General features: G+C 36.5%; 2 protein-coding genes across 2 annotated transcripts; both read left to right on the forward strand.

Annotated features, from left to right (window-relative positions):
* Nucleotides 1-1,145: 1,145 nt before the first annotated feature.
* LOC103555367 (olfactory receptor 1J4-like) lies at nt 1,146-2,159 on the forward strand. Its single transcript, XM_008526846.2, has one exon. It carries the CDS (start codon nt 1,146-1,148, stop codon nt 2,157-2,159), a length of 1,014 nt encoding a protein of 337 aa, XP_008525068.2.
* Nucleotides 2,160-14,828: 12,669 nt separating this feature from the next.
* LOC103556009 (olfactory receptor 1J21-like) lies at nt 14,829-15,881 on the forward strand. The gene has a single exon (XM_008527868.2). It carries the CDS (start codon nt 14,829-14,831, stop codon nt 15,879-15,881), a length of 1,053 nt encoding a protein of 350 aa, XP_008526090.2.
* The last annotated feature ends 8,169 nt before the right edge of the window (nt 15,882-24,050 follow it).

Raw genomic sequence — 24,050 nt, forward strand, 5'->3', positions numbered from 1 at the left:
GCCTCACTCTTCAATCTATAAAATGGAAAGAATTACACTTCTCTCATGAAACATACAGGCCTTTTGCAATATTTACTGTTTGAATAAATGATAACAAATGTGAGAGTGTTTTGTCAATTGGAAAATAAATCAATGTAAATGAAGGGAACTATCCAGACAGGGAACTAAGAAAATTTTGAACTACTTTGGCTTCTTTGCAGCCATGAAGCAACACAGGGTGTCTGGCACTCCTAACTGATGATGGGGGAAGTTTCCATGTGTAGTGGTTGAGAGCACGGGATATGATCACCCACTCATATTAGATAGAAGTGCATAAAGTAGTCAACATGCTATAATTTTTAAGCTACAGAAAATGACAATACATTTACTTTTCATGTATATGGTATTTATATAGTTTATATTTCTATTTCCAAAGAGCTAAAATAGGTGAAAGAACATTCCTTCTTAGTGCAGCTGGAAAGATTTTTAAAAATCTGGGAATAAAAGGCTGGTTATGTCGATTTAATTACGAAGTGTAGGTAAAGTTCTTAGCCTAGTATTCAAATGTTCACCAAAAATGTTCACCATTCTTTGAAAGAATTTGTGAACTTTTCCAGTATGAAAGCTATCCTGGAATCAAGCGGCTTTAGACAACCATTCAATTCTAGAGTGACCATGAGGTAACAACTGTGGGTCAAAAGGACAGAGCCAGGTTCACAGGAGGAGTGTGACAATGCTCCAACAAGGCTGCCTCAGCACTGGAGTCTCACGTTACTTTAAGGCAGAAATAACTGATACCAGTTTGCGGAGGCTCGTTTACTATTTCTGCCACAGTGAATTATTATCATTTTTCTGTCTTGGTGTAGTGAATTATCCCTCTATGCTCATCAAGGTCTATACTCACAGAGAGCAGGGACCCTGCCTTTTCTGTTCACTGCTGAATTCTCAGTCCTTGTTCAGACTCAATGTCCAATAAATGGTGGTTCAGTGAAGCTGAGGTCACTCTCTTGCTTCTGTGCCGTGAGGTTTTCCTGACTGCTTTTGGGCTTGATGATTTCCTGGAGCCGGATTAGGATAGACAAGGAAGCATGTATCCGCAGGTGTGAGAAATTAATAGAAATATATTTAAAAATTCATTGTTTTTCCAGAGAATTATAGTATGTAATATGGTGGTCTTGATCATCCTTTGTAGGGTCCTGAGATTCCCAAACCTTCTTCTTCCTCAGGATATAGAAGAACACATGAGGCCTGAGAACCAGAGCAGTGTGTCTGAGTTCCTCCTCCTGGGGCTCCTCTTCCCACCGGAGCAGCAGAGCTTGTTCTTTGCCCTGTTCCTGGGCATGTACCTGACCACAGTGCTGGGGAACCTGCTCATCATCCTCCTCATCAGGCTCAACTCTCACCTCCACACTCCCATGTACTTCTTCCTCAGCCACTTGGCCTTCTCTGACATTTCCCTTTCATCTGTCGCAGTTCCAAAGATACTCATGAACATGCAGGCTCAGCGACAATCCATCTCCTATATGGGGTGCATTTCTCAGTTGTATTTTTTCATAGTTTTTGGTTGTCTTGACAATTTCCTTCTTGCAGTGATGGCATATGACAGGTATGTGGCCATCTGTCACCCACTCCACTACACCACCATGATGAGGCAAGAGCTGTGTATATCCTTAGTAGCTGGGTCCTGGTTCTTCAGTTGTGCACATGCCCTGTTGAACACCCTCCTCTTGGTCCAGCTGTCCTTCTGTGCTGACAATTCCATCCCCCACTTCTTCTGTGATCTCACTGTACTCCTGAAGTTGAGCTGTTCAGACATCTCCCTCAATGAGCTGGTCATCTTCACTGAGGCAGCAATGGTTGTCATCTTGCCTTTGATTAGTATCTTGGGTTCATATATTTGTATAGGGACCACTGTCCTGAGGGTCCCCTCCAACAAAAGACTGTTTAAAGCCTTTTCTACCTGTGGCTCCCATCTCTTCGTGGTATCTTTATACTATGGGACCATTTCAGGTGTTTATTTTTTCTCTTCATCATGGGGCTCCAATGACAAAGACATAATTGCTTCGGTTATGTACACAGTAGTTACTCCCATGCTGAACCCCTTTATCTACAGCCTGAGGAACAGAGATATAAAAGAGGCTCTGGAAATGTTTGTCAATAGGGCTAATTTCTTTAAGTGATATTCACTAAACTTTATTGCATCATGAGCACAGTGAGATGTATCTCCTAATATTTTTGTATGGCTGACAACTTCATGTGACTTTAAAGGAATATATATTCTGCTGTCGTGTATAGTGCTGTTAATCTGTTAACTAGGCCAAGTTTGCTACTTGGATTGTTAAATATTCTTTAATACTAATTAGTTTGTAGATTTGTCTTTTTCTCCTTTTAGATATGACAGCTTTTGCTTATGTATTTTTTTATACTATGCTACTGAGGACACAGATTTAGCATTACAATCTGTTCCTGGTAGACTGATTGTTTTATGTAGTGGTGTGCTGAATCTGGCTTGCATTGTGTTCAAGCTGATTGTACAATTTCGTCCCAGCTCCACATTCAATGACATAATTTTGAAAGATTGAAATCAGCCATAATGGGAATAATTATGCCACGTAAATTGGCAAATGCTCCAAAGCAGGGCTTCATAAAAAAGTGGCTGAGAAAGAGAGAGAGTCACTTTTTATACATTTAACAATAAACCACTGCATTTACAATTAGGAGATCTTCTTCTTCATCTCTAGCAATGGCTCTTAACATCTCATCTACTTCTTCTCATATTAGTATAGATATACCAGCTTTCTTTTGGTTGGTGTTTACATGGTATTTTTTTAAGACTTTTCTATGTCCTTATAGCTGTCAGGTGTCTGTTGTTTACAGTGGAAAGCTGGGTTTTTCTCTTGTTTAAGCAGAATGACAATCATCATACTTCTGGAGAATTTGATCTATTGACATTTAATGCCATCATGATATATTTGAATTTGTATTTTCCATACTACTATATCTTTTTTATTTGAGACATCTGTTTCATATTTATTCTCTCTTCTCTTTATCCTTTTCAATTAGTTGAATATATATTTTGCTATTCCATTCCCCCACTATTAACTTAGTAATCAATATTATTATTTTATAATTATTTTCTGAGCATTATGTTGAGATTACTTCTTACTTTCTCTTAAAATTTTTATTGTAGTATATATGCAAAACACGAAATTTAATGTTTTAATCTTTTCAGATATATAATTCAGGGGCATTTAGTATATCCATTACCATTATCTCTTTCAAAGACTCTACAAGGAAATTCTGTGGAACATCAGAGCAACTGAGTACTTTGCAGTTGTGAAAAAATAATGACAAATATATCTATGAATCAATATGGAAGTATTTCCAGGTTACATTGTTAAATGGAAAAAAAAGTGTAAAAAAGCATGTATAGCGTGCTACTTTCTGTGTGAAACTGAAAGGGAAATAAAATATACAGGTATCTTCCCATTTGAGCAAAAAGGAACACAAGCAGTATAAATCAGAAACTAAAGAGATTATTTCCCTACAAAAGGTGGATGTGAATCGGATAGAAAAGATGGGAAGATGAATATATTTATTCATATACTTTTAACTATGTTATCTTTTACCTACTAAAATAAATAAAGAGGGTGAATAATAAAGCAAAATAGAATAAAAGAAAGAAAATACACATAAATATGTTTCAAATTAATCCCATAATTAGAGTAAAGGGGAAAATAAAATAACTAACCCAAGTAATTCTTGAACAAAGAATTTTGTTTATATAATCCCACAATAAAGATAAAAAACTGTAAAGAATATGTTTGAGCTGTAATTAGTTTTTCCTTAACAGTGATGAGTTCGAGATTCTGAAATTACTTAACACGTATTCAAAGATTTGGCAAATAAGTAAACATATTGTGGAAAAAGAAATAACTGCTCACTATCAGGGTGTCAACAAAAATAATCAATAACCATCCTAGAGTAAAGGAAAGGAGATTTTCATTTGAGCCAAACTGAGGACTATGGCCTGGGAGTTGCAGCCTTCACAAGGGAAAAAAGTTCTCTGGAGAAGAGCAATTCTCAGCAGAGATATATACCCATTCCAAACAAAGATACATACATCAAGCATGACAGGGGTACATTCCTTCAAGTGTTCAAGGAAATATTCATTACAGATTAGCATGTACCCAGTGGGTCAATATAACTCTGGCACGATAAGAAGGGAGCCATTAATTCTTATCTTTAAAAAGTACTGGCATCTTACGAAGCCAGGCATTAATTATTATCTTCAAAGAGTACATTCATTACCTCAGGGTAATGATTAAAACAGATGACAGTGTATGTTTGACAGGCCATAAGTCAGCCTTCTTTGGTTCAAATAAAATTCAGGCCAAATCAAGCTCAAACCAGAATGGTTTCCCCATATACATTAATATATAAAAATTTCCATACTTCTTCCCCCTTTTGATGATTAATCTTACAATAGAAAGCATTGATGATCAAAATATTGTCCCTAGATACTAGGGTGCTTACTTCCTGACCTGGGCAAATCATGTCCCTTGGAGCTGGGCTTTACTTCAACTGGCCTAGTCAGTAATCCATACTGGTGGGCAATAGATGAATATGATTGACAATCATAGAGGTACACACTGACAGGGGAAGTAATTTTATATGGTATATATATTTTCAATTAGGTTGAATTGTCATGCAAACATTGTATGTGTGCTTTTGTATAACCTTTTGTGATTACAATGTTCACAACATTAATAAACAGATATAGTAAGAAACCAATCATAATATTTGAAGTAGCTAGTGTGAATTAGGCACAGATTTAGAGACGAGAAGCCAAAGAACCTGTTACAAGTATTTTGGTAACTTTATACTAATTTAAGTATTAATTTCCCTCCTTTGTCCACTGCTATGTGCACTTTATGATAAGTTTGGGTAGACTGGTTTAATATAGTAACAAGATCTTCAGTTGTCACTTGTAATGAGTTTCCAGGCCAGTTAGATTCCATTGAAATTACATTGTGTGGTAGATGTAGTTCTAATTTCCCAAACATTTGATCATCAATATCAATATGTGAACAGGTCTTCATATCTTAGGAAGTTCTATTTGACCAGCAAATCTGGTATTACACCACATAGTAGTAAAATTACGATAAGAAAATACTTTGATTACAATATTGATCAGAGATTATGACAGAGGTATTTTGTAAACTTTCCCAACAAAATTTCCCATTACCCATATACCACATATTTGTTTGCATGGGAGTGATTGTTATAGGCCAATTAGAAGAAAATTTGGGTCTCCACTGCTGTTTGGTGCATGGCCATAACCTTGATGGAATTTGCAGATTTCAGTTGATATGGGGTTCCAGTAAGAATTATTTGACAGTAAGGCCCATCTTCCCCCAACAGAGAGAATTCTGGTAGAATTTAAAGTGCTCCTTTCTCCTACTACTTGAACGACATCATAGGTGTAAGTTTAAGTACTAAAGCCACGATTGAACACTTATGTGAATTACAAGATCCTTAAATTGGAATCCAGGAAAGCTTCTTTATCCTGTTGATAATAGACTTGAGTATAAGACAATAGAGACTCACAGTAGTTGGTTATACTAGCATAAGACAACAACGGATCAGCAGAACGTTATGCACCAACAGACACTGATATGCCTGTGACCATCCCAAGTGGGATCAGTTCATGTTTTCCAAAAAGGGCACTGCAAGCAGTCAGGGAGACCAAAGGCATTTCCTTAGTTCCGGGGAGTATAGCCTAAAGGTATATAACAAAATGCCAAGGACAATTAACAGGACTAGAATCCAAAATCTACAAAGATGCAACATAACTTTCTCTCCACAATTACTCTCATTTTTACCAAAGATAGTCACAGTAAAACTAATTTGTTTATATTACAAACTTGGCCTGATTATTTATATACCTGAAAATAAGAATATTCAGTGAGAATTTCTGAATTCTTGATGGATCTGGTAGGGAGAAAAAGTAAATGTTTCATATTTGTTCACAAAGGTATATCTTACCAAATTGTTGATAGCTTAAGAGAAAAAAATTTCTTTAAATCTGGAAAAATAAAATGTTAGACCAATCTGCTTGGTTTATATAGTCCTATGTAATTGGTATTTGATCTTGATCTTTCATTAGCAGTTTTATGTAACCATCAGTTTCTCCATTGGAGTTCTGTAATATCTTACCTAGTTCAGTTTTATGATCCAAAAGTTTATCAGAAACATGATTTCTCGAGTGTCAGAGGCCTTGACATGAATCTTTCTGAAGATGAAACATGTTTGCAAAGCTATCAGGTTAAAACAATAACTGTCTATAGATGGCAAGAGACATAACAATATAATGGAATTGAGAAGGAAATTTGGTTATTTCTGTGACATAAAATTTTAAGATAATAAGCAGAATTATGACTGATAAAGAGGACAGATCAGAATTTTAGGAATGTTATATAATTATTAAAATACTTATATTAATGACATTTGCTCACACAATATAACCAGAGAAGGTTTAACATCATCTGTTTGACAATGTTTCTCATATTTTTTAACATGCTAAAGAAGCCTAATTAGTTCAGTATCTCCCTCTTTATAGAAAGAAAGAATACGTTCTGTGAGAAGTCACATGGGCCTATGGAAATTCTCAAAGTCACTTTTAGGTCACAGGAAAGACTTTATTTTGAATTTGAATTTTGGGGAGTTTGTAAAAAATATCAAAAGATTTTAGAACACTTGGTCAAACGGGACCATAGGTCACAATAAAATAATACTCATTTATCCATTTATCCATGGTGAAAAGTAAAGATTTTTGGCAAATACAGAAATTTAAATAGTTGGAAGAAATTCCTTAGTTCTTATGAGTAAAGAGTTGATAAAAACAATGCAGGAAATTTATTTTGATAAAACATAAAATAATTTTTGGTATACTACTCAAAAGTAAAGAAGAAAATCTTTCATGATCTATTTACCAAGAGCAGACTAAAAGTCCAAGAAAATTATCCTCTTATTTATTTTTTAAGAGTTTTTATTTTTTTATTGTGTTTTGTTTTACAGCTTATTTTATTTTTTTTATTGCTGTAATACTGGATTATAACATTTATAGCTTTCAGATGTACAATTGTAATATATTTCGAATACTGTGTAGATTACCTTATGTTCACCACCCAAAAACTAATTATAGTCCATCACCACACATGTGAGCCTAATCACCCCTTTTGTCCTCCCCTCTCCCCCGCTTCTCCTATGGTAACCACCAATAAAATTATCCTTTTAAGTTAAAGAAACCAAAGTCTAATTTTTGTACCAGCTTATTTTTGATATTGCAACTGATTTCTTTATTGAAATTCATTTTCATTGTAGCCAACTTGACCATGCAGTAAACACTTTCATAAGGGTTTCTCTTCCACAAAACTTCTGTAAGTTTCTTCTTTACATTCAGAATTTCTTCCATGCCTTCCCTTCATCCTAGTACTTTAAGAAAATTTACTTTGTTAACAAAACAACTATTTGTTTTGTTAAGAAATTCTCCATTCCTTATACCTTCTTTACCAAAAACATATGTCTTACTTTCCTTGCACACAGAGATGTTTCTGTTACTTTTTACACTAAGATCCTGGTGATTGGCAGACTTATACATATTTTCTAGAAACATGCTTTTTCATGGAAAATTTTTAAGCATGTCACAAAACATATTTATTAATAAACCAAGCATTTTTCTAGTTTCTTTGTAAAAGAACCCAAAGGTAGATAAATCTATGTTTAGTAATTAGTATCTAATATTTTATATTATATGGAAATGACATAGATATTTAATAAATTTCTATCATTTAATTTAGCAAAACTGTAAGGTTTCAAGTAATCAAAAGTTTTTAAAGTCATTTTTAAGTACATATACCATAATCAAAGTCTTTGAGAAATTATACCATCTGGAAGTAGAAAAATTCACATGTATAACACACATATATAGACATACATAGATATATAGACAACCACAAGCAGAGATCTTAAATAGTTTTTGTTAAAATTTTGCTGTGAATCAGATGCAATACAAAACTTACTAATCTATAAAAGAATAGTTGGATCCAAACTGTGATTCTGGCAGGTGGAATAAACTAAGGTTATTGCTGAGGAATTGATGATGGTCTAGATAACAGTTCCTGGAGAGGTTAAAAGCTTGTTGAGATAAATAGGGGAGGTTTTTGGGATTGGTGAAAGGGAATGAGTGGAGTCTGAACCACCTCTAACACTGCATTTCCAGTTTTGCGAAGATTTGTAAGATAACGACAGTTGATCTCAATTCCTCAGAAATTGGATTGTAACTTAAATGACATCATAGCTTGATCTAGTTGTCCAACTATATTACCCTTAATTTTCTTCATTCTTCCTGGGTAGATAGTTTATTATAACTTGGGGAAGAAGGCTTATAGAAATTTTCCTATCAGGCTCTGAATATTAGCTACCAATTTGGCCAAATACCTGATAAGTGGCAAAATCCTTTCAAATATCTTGTCAGGTTTCAAGCAAGACCAACAGTAAATATTTCTGGCAGTATTAAACAACTCTATTAATTTTAATTTAGTTTCCCCTTGATTGTTTAAGGGAATAATGTAGCAATTTCCCAGAAATTCTCTCAGAGTCTTGTTAACTTTGGGAGGAACTCATGTGGGGCTCTCCTTCACAAGCAGATATAAGGATGTATATAAATATAAAGCCATTAACTTAACAGAGTTTTGTGTAGTCTTTTCTTTTAGGTACCTCTGATATCTTAATTTTTAATTAGTTTTTGCTACAAAACTTTCAATAAGGCTATTTTGGATTTTTGAAGATTTTACATTTAAGTGCAGTTCTTAAATGATGTTATATAACTGGAACATTCCTTCTAATGTAATTCCCTTGAGGTTGGTGGTAGTTTGGTAGAAGCCTAGCCACAAACGGAGTTCAACTAACATTTCTGTCTAACTATATCAGACCACAAGTGGGGTACCATCCACATTTTCGTCCAACCATGTTTTGGGGCCCTCAACCTGACAGTTATCAAGCCAAGTTCTCAGGACAAGGAACAAGCTTTGAAAGAATTTTGTGTTCTTTTAAAATATTTGCAGCTTCTGGGATAATTAGCTTTTGAGTAGGTGTGCCAGAAGGTTGTACTCTTGACTCTTTAGAGATTAAAGATTACCTTTAATCTGTTTGGTCCAAAGTTCTCAAAACTAGTGTTCAAAAAGATGAATTTTTGAACCTGAAAGGAGTCTTGAAGTGGCCACTGTAATTTTAAATTATCCTAGGTTATCTTGATCCAAAGATCCAGCCATATACAACTATCCTCTCCATATTTCTTATACATATATGCATCTGGAGTACCTGAAGGAAGCGTGTTTACTAAAGAGGATTCAGAGTAGGGGTTCCCCATTTTGGCCATCTAAGACTTTAGTTATATTTTATTAGTTTTTCCCATTTTGCTAAGTATTTTGCAAGTAATGACTCCATATGTACTTTACTGAAAGCCACCCAGAGTCCCATCCAGGAGCTTTTTGGCTTTAGAAGCATGGTTTTCCATTGTCTTTTAGTTTCACTTTAATATAAAGCCTGACAACTCCTACAGGCAGTTTAGTGGGTCAAAAGTGTGTTGCTTGTTTCACTTCCTGAAAGACTGTGAACACTCTCTTAGATGTCTCAGTTTCTCCTGCCATCAGTCTAAAACTACTGCGGGGGATCGGAGCACTGGATGACTAATCCTTATGTGTATGCCCATGGATGAGCTGTCAGTTATTTAATGTGAATGATCATGATGAAGTTGTCTATGGGACCACTGCATATCATGAGGATTGACCTCAGACACTTCCACCAGATTCTCAGTCACCTGAGAATTCCTTGTGGCAGGAACGATCGGAGTTGAACAAGTTAAGTCTCTCCTTTTGCTGTCAATTTGTTCAGACTTTATAGGCATAAATCTTTTCAAATTCTTTAAGCCAAATTAAAAGTTCAGTCAACCCAGTTCACTCCATATTTCCCCTAGGTTCCCCTTACCTATGAAAAGTACACTTAAGGTATTTAGTACTAAGATGGAAAATACCTCAAATAAAAGTCAGGACTGTCAACTTAAATAAGGAGGTCCAGATTTTGGAAGAACTCACCAAAACAGCTGAAGAGTGCAGTAAAACCGGAGGAGTACAATGGGCCTTTGCTTCTACAAAGTACCAGTTCAAAGTAGGCTCCAGGTGGGTTTCTCTGAACTCCTGTCTGGCTTGCCAAGAAATATCATTGCAAATAATAATCATTATATAGTAAAGAAAAGAAGTGAGTTTTTTTTTTTTTTTTAGATTTTTTTTTTTATTTTTTCCTTTTTTTCCCCAAAGCCCCCCCGGTACATAGTTGTATATTCTTCGTTGTGGGTCCTTCTAGTTGTGGTATGTGGGACGCTGCCTCAGCGTGGTTTGATGAGCAGTGTCATGTCCGCGCCCAGGATTCGAACCAACGAAACACTGGGCCGCCTGCAGCGGAGCGCGCGAACTTAACCACTCGGCCACGGGGCCAGCCCCAGAAGTGAGTTTTATGAGAGCCAAATTGAGGAGTATAGCCTGGGAGTTGCAGCTTTTGCAATAGAGGAAAGCACTCTGGAGAAGAACGATTTTCAGCACAATTATATACCATTTCAAGACAGAGATAAATACTTCAAGCATAACAGGGGTACATTCCTTACATATTATCATGTACACAGTGGGTCAACATGATCCTGGTGTCATAGTAAAGAAGACACTAATTCTTGTCTTTAAAGAGCACTGGATTTGTAAGAAGAGAGGCATTAATTCTTATCCTTAGAGTACATTTTTTAATAAAGGGTAATGAATAAAGCAGATGTACAGTGTATGTTTGACAGGCTGTAAGTCAGGCTTCTTTGGTTCAATTAAAATTCAGGTTAAATCAAGGTCAAACCAGAATGGATTCCCCATGTACTTTAATACATTAAAAATTTATTATCAGGGGAAAGGCACTATGTACATGGAAAAGCAGAGACTGCAAAAAAAATCTATGGTGTCAAATTAGAATTGGAGCTATTAAATTAATTCATGGTTTTTAATACATCTATAAATATATTGAAATTTATATATTATATATCTATACTGTTCCCATCCCCCATGCTTTCTGTTCCACTCCTGACCAACTTCTTATGGGTAACAATTTCTTTAGTTTATTAGTTTCTAGTTTCTACTTTCCATTTTTCTTTTATATAATTTCCTAGTTGCATCCTCTGAGATCATTTAGAACCTTTGAAAGCAATGAACACACATAACACCCAATTTGTTCGTTACCATTCTCCTCATAAAGGGACCAATGTTACTTAGAAAACTGACTTATTCCAGGCTGAGGCCAGGATATGAGAAGATCATCCAAGAAAATTTTGCTGAGCCTGAAAGTGAAAAGTGTTCCATGAATCATGGGGACATGCAGCCAGCTTGAAAGGGCTCCCACTGGCCAAGCCTGGAATAACTTGATCTTCAAAATGAATAACACCAGGAAAGGATCATGACTCAAATAAATAAGAATCTAAGAGTCCTTAATGATATAAATAAATCAATGAAAAAACAAACAAGTAGGGGCTGAGGGAGAGTTCCTTCTTACAGGACAATACAACAGATAAATGTAGAAAATATGACAGAATTAGAAAGTCATCATTTGGCTATGACGTTTGCAATAATTTTTTCATGTAAGAATCACCAATGGATGTTAAATATAGTGGGTGAAATCTTAAAAGTAAAGAAGTTATGGTTACATGGTCTCAAAATATCGTTGGAAATGCAATGGAAAGCCATTCATGTTGGTGAGCATTTCTCCTCTTCCATTTCTAGGGCCAGCTCCAGGTCTCGATCTATTACCAGCTACAGAGCTAGAGCCAGTTACAGTGCCAGTTCCAGCATTAGCACCAGAACTAGAATCTGTGCAGAGCCAGAGCTAGCTCCAGACCTAGAGTCAGATTCAGTACCACCAGCTCTGCTGGTGTCTTAAGTTGGCTTCTGCTGCCATAACAAAATACCATAAACTGGGTGGCTTAGACCCCAGAAATTTATTTTCTCACAGTTATGGAGGCTAGAAGTCCAAGATCAAGGTTCCGGCAGATTTGGTTTTTGGTGAGAGTTCGCTTCCTGGCTTGCAGATGGCCATCTTCTCACTATGTCCTCACTCTGCCTTTTCTCGGTGTGTGTGCACAGAAAGAGAGAGCTAGCTCTCTGGCATTTCTTCTTATAAGCACATTAATTCTATTGAATCAGGGCCCATCAGTATGATCTCATTTAACTTTAATTATGTTCTTAGAGTTCCCATCTCCAAATACAGCTACACTGGGAGTTAGAGTTTCAGTATATGACTTCTGGAGAGTTGTAATCATCAGTCCATAATGATACACATAGATATAAAGTCTTTAAGCATTTTGTCATGTTGTTGGAGTCTTGCATTTTTTCTCTGAATATTTCATTTCTATAATCCACTGATATGGCATATAATTGCTCTACAGTATTCCTAATGTAAAGATACCATAACTTAGTTGTTGGACTTTTAAATTTTTTTCTGCTATTATGAACAATGTTGCTATGGATTTTCCTATTTGTGTCTCCAGTTTTACACGTGCAAAACTTCTTTAGGATATATACCTGAGACTGGCATTACACAGTCCAAGTCAGCGAACATTTTCAAGTGCAAAATATAATGCCATATCGTTTCTCTATTATAAACGAAAAAGACTTCGGACTAACACACATTATTGTAAAAAAAGAGCAACCTCTAACATAAGTTTTCTAACCTATTAATATAAAATGGAACCTCACTGGAGTTTTACGTGTCTTTCCTTAATTACTATTGAGTTTGACCATCTTTTTATATGATTATTAGCCCATTTGAGTTTCTTTTCTCTGACATAACTATTAATCTCATTTTGCCTACTTTTCAGTTTTGGTGTGTATGCATATGTAAGTGTATTTTTGTTACTAAATTGTAAGCTATTGCAGGGGGCAGGTTTTGAATAGTCTTTGGAAAGATGATTGGGACTAGAATAGCAGAAGATAAACATGAAGTTCTTCTGGGAAATGGTATCTGGTACCTGGGGAAGTAGTAATGTAGTTTCTTAAATTCAAAGAGCACTTTTTCTCATACTGTTTAATCAAATAAGAAATCTTGAAGAGTCATGGATTTTATTTTTATCTCCACACTTGTAGGAAAAGAGGGAGGTGCCAATGATGTTCTTCTGGTTTGAGAAGGAAATCTTGTTGACTCGACTTTTAGGAACACAGGCAGGTCAATTGTAGCATTATAATTAGGGCAACAGATTATCAACCATGATCCATAGGATCTGGAATCCATTTCTGAAATCTAAATACCTCACAATACTGGTCATTCAAACAGCAGTTCCAAGTATTAATTGATTTGACACTAAACAGAACAAATTAATAGCACATGAATATTCACACATCTTCATCTCCAATAACACACATGATATTCATCTTCTATTTGGCTTCAAAGAAATGGAGCTGGAGATGTATGCAAAAAATTTGGAATCAGTTTTTGTAAGGGGTTTAATGGAAAGCATTTCTTGAAAAGTTAATCTATGGTATTGTGAAAAACTTGCACCAAGACAATGGCGATTCCATAGTCTTCGGGCAAAAGACCAAGATCTATAGAAACTGTAGTCCATTTCCCAGGTCCATTTGTGGTGACGAGATATAGAGTCCCTCAATCTTTTATTCAGAAAGTGAAAGTATTAGAGTGTTCCTGGTGTTCTTGAAATAGCATGGGGTTCAGAAACAAGAGGCTTCTGTTAACACATTCAGGCTCCAGTTTGGTTTCTTGTGACTCTGACTCAAATTTTCCCCAAGGTCAACAGAGAAAACAAAAAGCTTTGTCAATCGCCAAGTTCCTAGTAGCTGCTTTGTGGTTATTATTATCATTCCTTCAAGCATGAACTCTCCTGTTGCTTGCTATCAACCAACAGCTCTTCCCTCAAGGGAACCAAAGGTAATGAGGCAATTATTTCCAGTTTGTCTCTAATTTGTAGGTGGGGGTGGAGTGTTGTCCCCCCCCAAAATCCTCTCCATGATTTGTAAAGTTAGAACCCATGCTCATTGCTCAGGAGTTGTAAACAAATGTGTGCCCATATATATATGGGCACACAGAACTCAAGGAATAAGATGAGAATTTGGAAGACAAGCAGACTTTTTTCTCCACGTTCCATGAAAATTCTTTTAGAAACAGTGATGGTAGACTGAAAACATTAAGGAGTGGGAAAGAATTTTCTTAAATGAAGGACTGAAGGCTACGTTACAAGGTATGTCACTAGATCTTTTATGTTGTTGACATAGATTCTTGTCCTTAATCCTTTTGCTTTGATCAGTTACATATGTTTCCACCAAGTCTCCAATTTCTGACTTCTGGAAGATCCAGAGCAGCTCACTGGGTTATCTTCCTTTATCCAACCTATGGAAATAAAACATTAGCTAAAAATTTGTGAGGGGCGTGAGGAAGGTTAAGAAAGGCCAACAGACCAATTGGAGAGTCTCTACTAGAATTTCTAATAACTGGTTACTGACTTAGCCTTGAACCACAATTTCCTAATCTCACATTTCTGTCATGAATTTCTGGACTCCTCAAGTTTGAATCTGATCTGATCTCATGATTGTTCTGATATTTCATGGTTTCTTCAAAAGAGATTCTTTTGGTTCCTAGGTGGATGTGTAATAATCTGATGTCAGATCAGGTTTTTAATGGGATTTTAGCCCATTAGTGGGACAAAAAGACTGAGCTATTCAGGTTAAAATTCCTGTACTGACTAATTCAAAACCATGTTTCCATTTTGTGATAGTCACAATGATTTCCCAGTCTTTCACATTTCCATCTCTCATTTTTTTTTCTTATCTCTGGCAAAAGAGAAGAACATGAGGAGGGATAATGAGAGCAGTGTGTCTGAATTCATCCTCCTGGGGCTCCCTATCTGGACAGAGAACCAAGGCATATACTATACTCTTTTTCTGGTCATGTATCTGATCACGGTGCTGGGGAACCTGCTTATCATTCTGCTCATCAGGCTGGACTCTTGCCTCCACGCTCCCATGTACTTCTTCCTCAGCCACTTGGCCTTCACTGATATCTCTTTCTCATCGGTCACAACTCCAAAGATGCTCATGAATATGCAGACACAGAGTCAGTCCATCTCATATGCTGGGTGCATTTCCCAGGTGTGCTTCTTCTTGTTTTTTGGGGGTCTTGACAGCTTCCTTCTCACATCAATGGCCTATGACAGGTATGTGGCCATCTGTCACCCTCTCCACTATACAACCATCATGAGTCAAAACATTTGTTTTCTGCTAGTGACTGTGTCTTGTGTCCTATCCTGCACCGGTACACTTTTGCACACCCTCCTCCTGGTCCGTCTCTCTTTCTGTGGAGACAACACTCTCCCCCACTTCTTTTGTGACCTCTCCACCTTACTTAAGCTGTCCAGTTCAGATACAACAGTCAATAAATTGGTTATCCTCATCGTAGGAACTGTGGTCCTTACCCTGCCATTCATATGTATCCTGGTCTCTTATGGCCACATTGGTGGCACCATTCTTAGAGTCCCCTCTACTAAGGGGATCTGCAAAGCCTTGTCCACATGTGGCTCTCACCTCTCTGTGGTGTCTTTATACTATGGAGCCATTATTGGACTGTACTTTTTCCCCTCATCCAATAACTCCAATGACAAAGATGTCATTGTGTCTTTATTGTACACTCTGGTGACTCCCATGTTAAATCCCTTTATCTACAGTCTGAGGAATCGAGATATGAAAGGAGCTCTGGGGAATATACTCAGTAGAGAAAAATTTCACCATGATGAGCATTATTTTTCCTATTAATTGGATATAAGACCTGCTCCATCCTGCACATGCAACGTGAGCATCCTTTCCTCTCTGAAAAGCTGCAATTTGGTGAATCTTGGTGCAGCATTCTTTCTTCATTCCCTGTTTTATTTTATACTTCATTTTCTTCTCTGTTTAGTTTTTGCTCATTTTAAGGAGTCATCAGAAGAGTTTATTAAAAACATACCTACGAAACTATCCTTTCCTAAATAATTTTTCTTTTTCACATAGTATCCCTTGTCCTACAAGCATTTAAAATTTTTATGCAGTTACAGCTTTCAGTCTTTTTATTTAATTTTTGTTATAGTTTACAAATTTTGTACAGCCAAGCTTATCCTTTGTCAAGATAACAAAAATATTCCTCTGGCAGTTTTACGATTTTATTTTTGTGTTTAATTTTGTAATACACTTGATATTTATTTTTATGAATGACATTAATTAGATATTGAGTTTTATTTTTGTTTCTAACTTCTTATCGATTGTCCAAATTATGTTTCAGGTTTCTTTATAGAGTTATGGTAACATGGTATGTCACTTCTTTTCCCCTCTATATTGAGTGGACCTGGCCATGAATTGAAATGAGATGGTTTTCTGTACTAGGCCAGGAAAACTGTGCAGACAGGACTGGTGGTGAACTCAACCTTGACTGTAGCCCTCTGTGTCCTTGGATGGCCAACTGGGTGTGAAGCATGGTAGAGAGAGCAGAGATTTTAAAGTGGCTCTCCAAGTGGTGATGTGAGTATGGGTGATCAGTCTAATCTAATGAGGGAGGTTGAGCCTTTCAGAGCATGACACTAATAATGTATAGGCAGAATATCTGGAAATCTAGACAACCTGAATTGAACTCAGGAAGGATTTAGTATAGTTTAATCCAAACGTATCTCAATTTTTAAAAACAATACCTCCCTTCCCTAAGGACATAAATATAGTGTCCTATGTTTCCATCTGAAATGGTAAAGTTTGTCTTCAGTCCTGAGAAATTGCCTCTGCTCAAGGCAAATGTAGCTAACTTCATTGCTGTAAGCTGATACCTGTGACAAATCATTATTTAATTTAATCCTAGCAATTGCTATAAAGGAAGGAATTCATATTAAGAGAAACTTAGTAAGTTGCCCAGTGCCACTAAACTAGCAATATTTACTGGAGGTAGGACTCAAACTACTCTACGTGTGTGGTTTAATACTGAGCCCTTGGCATCATTTGAATATTTTTCAAAACTGAGTAATATTTTTACCCATTTTGCTGCAAATTTTATTTAAAGTTTAAAAATGTTGAAATAGCAAAAAAGGAAGATATATACTATATATACAGTTTAAACACACATGTATATAGTTTGCTGCATGTGTGTGTATATATATATGTTTATGGGTTTGTATATATGTAACATCTAATCACACTTTAAAGAATAATATTAAAAGGAATACTCACTTAACAATCTCCAGGCTCAACCAGTAGAAAACTAACAATATTGTTCAGCACCTTGTGTCTCCTCCTCAATTGTATCTTCCTCTCCTCTTGAAAATACCCAGTATCTGTAACATTTTCAATATTCCTTTACTTTTCTTTAAAATTTTAACACATCTGTGTTGATCCTTCAATTTTTCATGCTCTAGAGCTGCATATAAATGGAACAATGCTACATTTATTCTTCTAGGCTTTGCTTTTGCTGTCCAATACTGTCCTTGTGAAATTCATCCACATTGTATAATGTCCCACTGTGAGTCTGCTACAAACTTGTCTGTTGTAGCTTCCATGGCTATTTTGTTTGTTTTCAGCATTTTACTATCACAAACAATGCTGCTGCAAACATTCTTGTACATCATCTAGTGCATATATGCAAGAGTTTCTTTAAATTCTGTACCCAGAAGAAGAATTACTAGATTTTAGACATGTGTATGTTCAACTTAACTATCACTGCTAAGCTTTTCTCTAAAATAGTTGTATCAAGAAGCCACAGCGAAAAGACTACACACTGTATGATGTCAACAATATGACATGCTGGAGAAGGCAAACTGTAGAGACAGTAAAAAGATCAGTGGCTACCAGAAGTTCAGGTTTGAGGGGGAGAAGAATAAATAGGTAGAACAAAGGGGATTTTTAACAAAGGGCAATGAAACTATTCTGTATGATGCTGTAACAGTGGATACCTGTCATTATGTATTTTACACAAACAAAAAAACATGTACAACATAAAAGAGTGAATTCTAATGTCAACTATGGGCATTAGTTAATAATATATCAATGTTAGTTTAATCCTAACAAATGTACCACACTGATGCAAGATGTTAATAATAGGGGAACAGGGTAGGGATGGAGGAGAAGAATATGGACACTTTCTGCTCAATTTTTCTGTAAACCTAAAACTACTCTGAGACATAAAGTCTATTATTACTATTATTATTTTATTTTTGGTGAGGAAGTTTGGCCCTGAGCCAGCATCTGTTGCCAATCTTCCTCTTTTTGCTTGAGGAATCTTGTTGCAGAGCTGACGTCTGTACCAATCTTCTTCTATTTTTTATGTGGGACATCGCCACAGCATGGCTTGTTGAATGGTATGTAGGTCCACACTGGGGATCTGAACTCACAAACCCCTGACCAAGAAATGGAGCTTACAAACTTAGCCACTATATCACTGGGCCAGCCACTAAAGTCTATTAATTTTTTAAAGTTTTACTAATTCAAATCTCCATCACCTCGGTATGAGAGTTCCTACGAGTATGAGAGTTACTTTGCTTCTTCAACGACACTGGGTATTAAGAGATTTCTTAATTTTTACAATTATGGCGAATAGAAAATTGTATCTCATGGTGGTTTTACTTTCTATTTCCCTTATTACTGACGAAGTAGAGCATCTTAGCCTATGCTTAATGGACATTTGTGGCAGAGATGGCTGGCTGACTCCCAAAATTTCATGACCTCCTTCCCACATGTGAAGATGTCACTGGGAGGCAGCTGCCACATTTTCTACTAATCTAGGTGCAGGTACATGGCATGTTCTGCCCAGTGGAAGAGAATGTGTCTCATTTCCTGGCCAGAATTTTAAAGAAGAATATGTGTCTTCTCCTCTATTGTCTGGAAGCAAATTACCTGCTGCCCTGAAACACAAGTGAACCGGTCCCTGAATTTTCACACAGTGAAATGTCATCAACCTACTAGAAGACCCACACTGGACTATTAGAGCAGCCATCACTATCCTTATTGATGCAAATTTTGTCTTGTGAAATAAATCGTTGTTTCTTTTCCCTGCTTTTTTATTGGTTTTATTCTTTTTATTTATTATACTGTAAGACAGACTTCATATAACCTGGAGACAAATCCTTTGTCAGTTGTATATATTGCAAATGCTTTCCATTATTGTAAGCTTATTACTTTTGGGTTTTTTTTTTTTTTACTATCTATGCCTTAATTTTAATGTGATTAAAGATATTAATGCATTATTTTATTATTTATATTCTTGACTTAAGCCTTCTTCCTTGAGAAAGTCACCTTGAAAGTGGCAACCATTTTGTTTTATAGACAACAAGGAAAGGATGTGACATTAGGAAAAGTGCAGGGGCTGAGGAAGTGTATTCTTCCCACTATGTTACATGCCTGAATTAACTATAACCTCAAGCAAGACAGTGCTTGCTGCCAGAGAGCTCTCAAGAATTTCAGGAAGTAAACCAGGATGTTTGAGGATGAATGAAAATCTGTGGTTTCAAGATACGTGTCTGGATGGTAATGTAAATATTAATGATAACAATAAAATTCTAATAATAGCAATTCATTAGTCATATGTTTATTGTGTTATTAATATTGGCTAGCTGCTGTGACATGTACTTTATATCATATCAGCCTAACAGGACGACAAAAAAGGCATTGTTCTCATTTAACCAGACAGAAACTAGGGCTTAGAGAGTATAAGTAATTTGCCTAAAATCATTCAGCATGAAAATGATGGGCATATCATTCAAATTCAGATTTATTTGATTTCAAACCCATGTTCCTAACTACCATGCTACATTGCCTCCAGCAGAGCATAATTTGACAAAAAAGAGATGTCTGAATATGTGCTCTTCATTAGAGAGGAAAAGCTGGGATCTAATTTCCTCAAATCCTTTGGATGGATGTATTGGCTCAGTTCTTAATCAGATGATCAGAAGTGAATAGAGTGACTAGGATACCAGCTACCTGGTTTTCAAATATAGCTACTCATAAAGTGAATTGCTCAGGGACCCAGGAAAAAGGCAGGTCAGACCCTGGCCAATGATTTTGATGGACTACCTAGTTTCTGTCAATAAGGGAATGTTTAAGGCAACTATGTTATACATCCATTGGAAGTAATATCATGTAGCCAATAAAATGAGTGCATGAAAAGCATATGATATAATTTTTGAAGGGACATAATAGAAATTTATATATAGGCATCTTTAAAAGTATTTGCAAAAACAATGCAGATTATATTATTATTTACCATTATTATTAAACCTGGAAGGTTTTGCTCACAGCTTGGATGCATGCCAGATATGCAGCAAAACTGAGGGAGAGATACCATTTTCCTAGAGAGGAATTTACAAACCCCAAGGAATTATAATCATTTTGTCCATCTATGTTATTTGAGATGCTACAATAAAATTATAAAAGTGCTTGGCACAACAATAAATGTTTGCAAGATTTTGCAGCAGAACATTCACACACACGCACACACACATACACATTTACTGCTGAGTGAAGTCTATAAGCACTGCTGTTACCCAGCTCAGGAGTGATAAATTCAAGTACTTTCAGCTCTAGGATATGAACTAATTTGACGTTAGATCTGGGACAGGGGAAAATGTCACAAGCTCAACCCCAAAGTGAGGAGGAGGTATGCTTGATCTTTTTAACCAGATCTAGGCAACAACAAAGGTATCCATTTTTACCAACCAGGCTGAGGAACCCAGGCTATGAAGGCCACAGATTTCTTGTAAGGGGGCAATTTGTGAGTAATTACTTCAGTCCCCTTAACCGTTCCCAGGGGAATATGTTTTTGTCAGATACTAAATATAGTCAACACCTTTGGGGATACAAATGATGATTTTTATTATCTGCATATCCATTTACTTATTTAAAAAATTCCCTAAATCTAAACATTAATAAAGATAATAATGGTTACAAATAATAAAGATTTTGCTAAATCCAAGATCTCATTTAATCCTTCTAATAATTCTTGAAGTAGATAGTATTTTTCCAAGTTTATTGCATTTGAGAGTAGCTCAAAAGAAAATAGCCAAATGAGGATTCAAAGCCAAACACATTAGCTTCAAACCTAAAGCCTAGTTCCATTGCACCATGATGCCTCCCTTGTAATAGCAGGTTCTGTATGATATGGACTTCTTCCTTCCCACAGTCAATCTGGAAGTAGGAGGAGAGTTGCTGCTAATCTAAGGGAAACAGAAAAAATTATCAAGGAATAGTTTGGCTTCTGTTTCTCTGAAACAGAGACTTTTCTCTTCCTACAGAAACATCTGAATGCCTGCAACATAAGCATTTCTATATTGGTATAGAAGAGAGAGAATCAGAAAGATGATTTTGACATGGAGGAGAAGAGAGAATAAAAAAGACTGAATGAGAGAGAGAGAGGAGGAATAGAAACATGAGGTAATGGGAGAATGCAGACACAGTGACAGAGAGTAAGAACGGAGAGGGAAGAAGGAGAAAATGAGAGAGAAAAAGATAAAGTAAAGTAAAGGAGTAGACAAGAAGAAAGAGGCAAAAAGAGAGAAAAGTGACCCAAGAGACGAAGACAGAGATACAGTGAGGTAGAGTCTTTCAGGAAGAATTTCTACATGTTTTGGATCTTGACATAGAAAACCAGATCTGGACAACTCAGAATTTAAGCATTCCAAAACTGTTTAGGCGGTTAAGCCAGGAGTTTTGGGAAGGCCTATTACACTTGCAAAATGTCTCCTGCACTGGCTATAGAAATGCTCCAGAGTACCAGCCATCAGAATGTTTTCCCCCGTCCCTGTTTATTCAGGACAACATTCTAGTACAGGGCCTTTCCATGGTAGGTGTTGAATGTCCAGTTGCTGAATGAGTGCATGTGCTTTCTCAGCACAAATGTCCCTCCAAAGGGTCACTTATTTAGTCCCTAATTTCTGAGTGTATAGGATTGTTCAGATCATTCCTGACCTCTGAAGCGATATGAGGAGAAGTAAAGTTGAGAAGGATACTTTCATTGAAGGGTCATGTGCTTCAGATGTAGGAGGTTAGGATCAGGGTAAACAATGTCATTTCTTACATTTTCTAGAATACATGCTTTGAGCTCAGATTCATGGAAGTAGGACTTTATTATTCACAGAGGCCACTGCAATTACCTTCCTGCCCTTGGCTTGGAGTTATGGTAGGGGCTTAATGATGAATTGGCACATCGCTACCTGGTAATTCATCCAGCTCATCCCTAAAAACAGGATGGGGAATGGACACTACATTCAGCTGCTGGATAACAGAATCTAAGCTGCTTCATGAGAAGAAGCCCCTCTCCTGAATTTCATGTTCAGTTTCCCTTCCAGGTAAACAATGCCCATCTGTTTCTCACCTACCTGAATGAAAATTCCAGCAGTAAAATGATGATATCCCCACTGTGTTCATGTTTCCTATGTTGCTGCTCCTGGTTTGCCATCCTGATTTTTGCCATTAATTTCTAATCTCAATTCCACATCTTTGTCCAAGATACCAAAACTGAGAGTTCAGCAAAGGAAAGGATATGAATAATTTTCTCCTGTATATAAAAGATTGTAAATTCCTCTACTCCCTCTCTGGGTAGAATTGCATTTTGTCTTTAACTGTGGTAGGAGAGGAACCAACATTTATTGAGCATTATGCAAGAAATGTTACGTGGAGCTGTGCACGTCATCTCATTTTGTCTTTACAATAAAATTATGGGGTATAAATATTTGTTTAATAATTCTCATCTTTCTGAGATTTGCAAGGTTAAAGAGTCTGCTATGGGACAACAATGCCATAATCAAACTATGATTATGAGCCAAGCCTGTCTTATTCTAAAACCTGTGGATTTTTCCCCACAGTCTCACATTGTCTCCCAAGAGAGGAGAGAGTTGAGAATGCTTCACTTTTTTTTTTTTTTAAGATTGGCACCTGAGCTAATATCTTTTGCCAATCTTCTTTTTTCTTCTTCTCCCCAAAGCCCCCCAGTATTTAGTTGTATATTCTGGTTGCAGGTCCTTCTGGTTGTGTTATGTGGGATGCCACCTCAGCATCTTTAAGTGATGATAAGGTTGATATACTTCATCTTAAGGACAGTGGAAATCCTTTGAGAGTTTTTAAACAGGTGAAGTCATTTAGGTTTTAGAAAGAAGTACCGGGGCCGGCCCAGTGCCGCAGCAAAGTGCGCACGTTCTGCTTCAGCAGCCCGGGGTTCGCTTGTTCAGATCCTGGGTGCAGACATTGCACCGCTTGGCAAGCCATGCTGTGGTAAGCGTCCCATATATAAAGTAGAGGAAGATGGGCATGGATGTTAGCTCAGGGTCAGTCTTCCTCAGCAAAAGGAGGAGCATTGGCAGCAGGTAGCTCGGGGTTAATCTTCCAAAAAAAAAAAAAAAAAAAAAAAAAGCACAAGTTTTTAAAAAAAATCTGTCTTTGCCTGCAAGAGGGAGAATGGATTAACATAATCCAGCATTTCTTAAGGACCCCTCACTGAATTGAAATAAAATGTATGTATAGTGATGTGTGTCCTTTAATGAATACAATACCATTCTTTGCATCCTTTTATTTCAAAAGTCTGCCTCCCATCTGAAATTTAACAACGGGTGTTGAATTTAAAGCTTCTAAAGGTTACTGTGCCATGGCTGATGATTTGGAATACTCACTACAGAGCATTTGTGGGACAATAACATCACTGAGATATCATATTCCATGGTCTAGTCCTCAGTGCCACAGATGAAAGAATTCTATTTTCTCAGTGAACCAAGAAAAGCTTCCTCTTACTAACATTCCCTCACTGACAATTTTTCAGAATTCCTTTATGTGCCAACATACGAAGAACACATGAGAAACGTATGGGGATAGGTTTCCCACTTTCCAAAATAAAACATACCTATTTTTCATATGACATCTACAAACTGATTATTTCAGAGTCCTTAATATTCTCAATTGTTCTTCATTGCCAGGAGAGGAAAGAGTATT

The sequence above is a fragment of the Equus przewalskii genome, chromosome 26, assembly GCF_037783145.1.
Source record: "Equus przewalskii isolate Varuska chromosome 26, EquPr2, whole genome shotgun sequence".
In the NCBI taxonomy this organism is placed as follows: domain Eukaryota; kingdom Metazoa; phylum Chordata; class Mammalia; order Perissodactyla; family Equidae; genus Equus; species Equus przewalskii.

Coding starts and splice junctions, on each gene's coding strand:
- LOC103555367 (XM_008526846.2), top strand. CDS start 1,146: ATGGTGGTCTTGATCATCCTTTGTAGGGTCCTGAGATTCCCAAACCTT.
- LOC103556009 (XM_008527868.2), top strand. CDS start 14,829: ATGTTTCCATTTTGTGATAGTCACAATGATTTCCCAGTCTTTCACATT.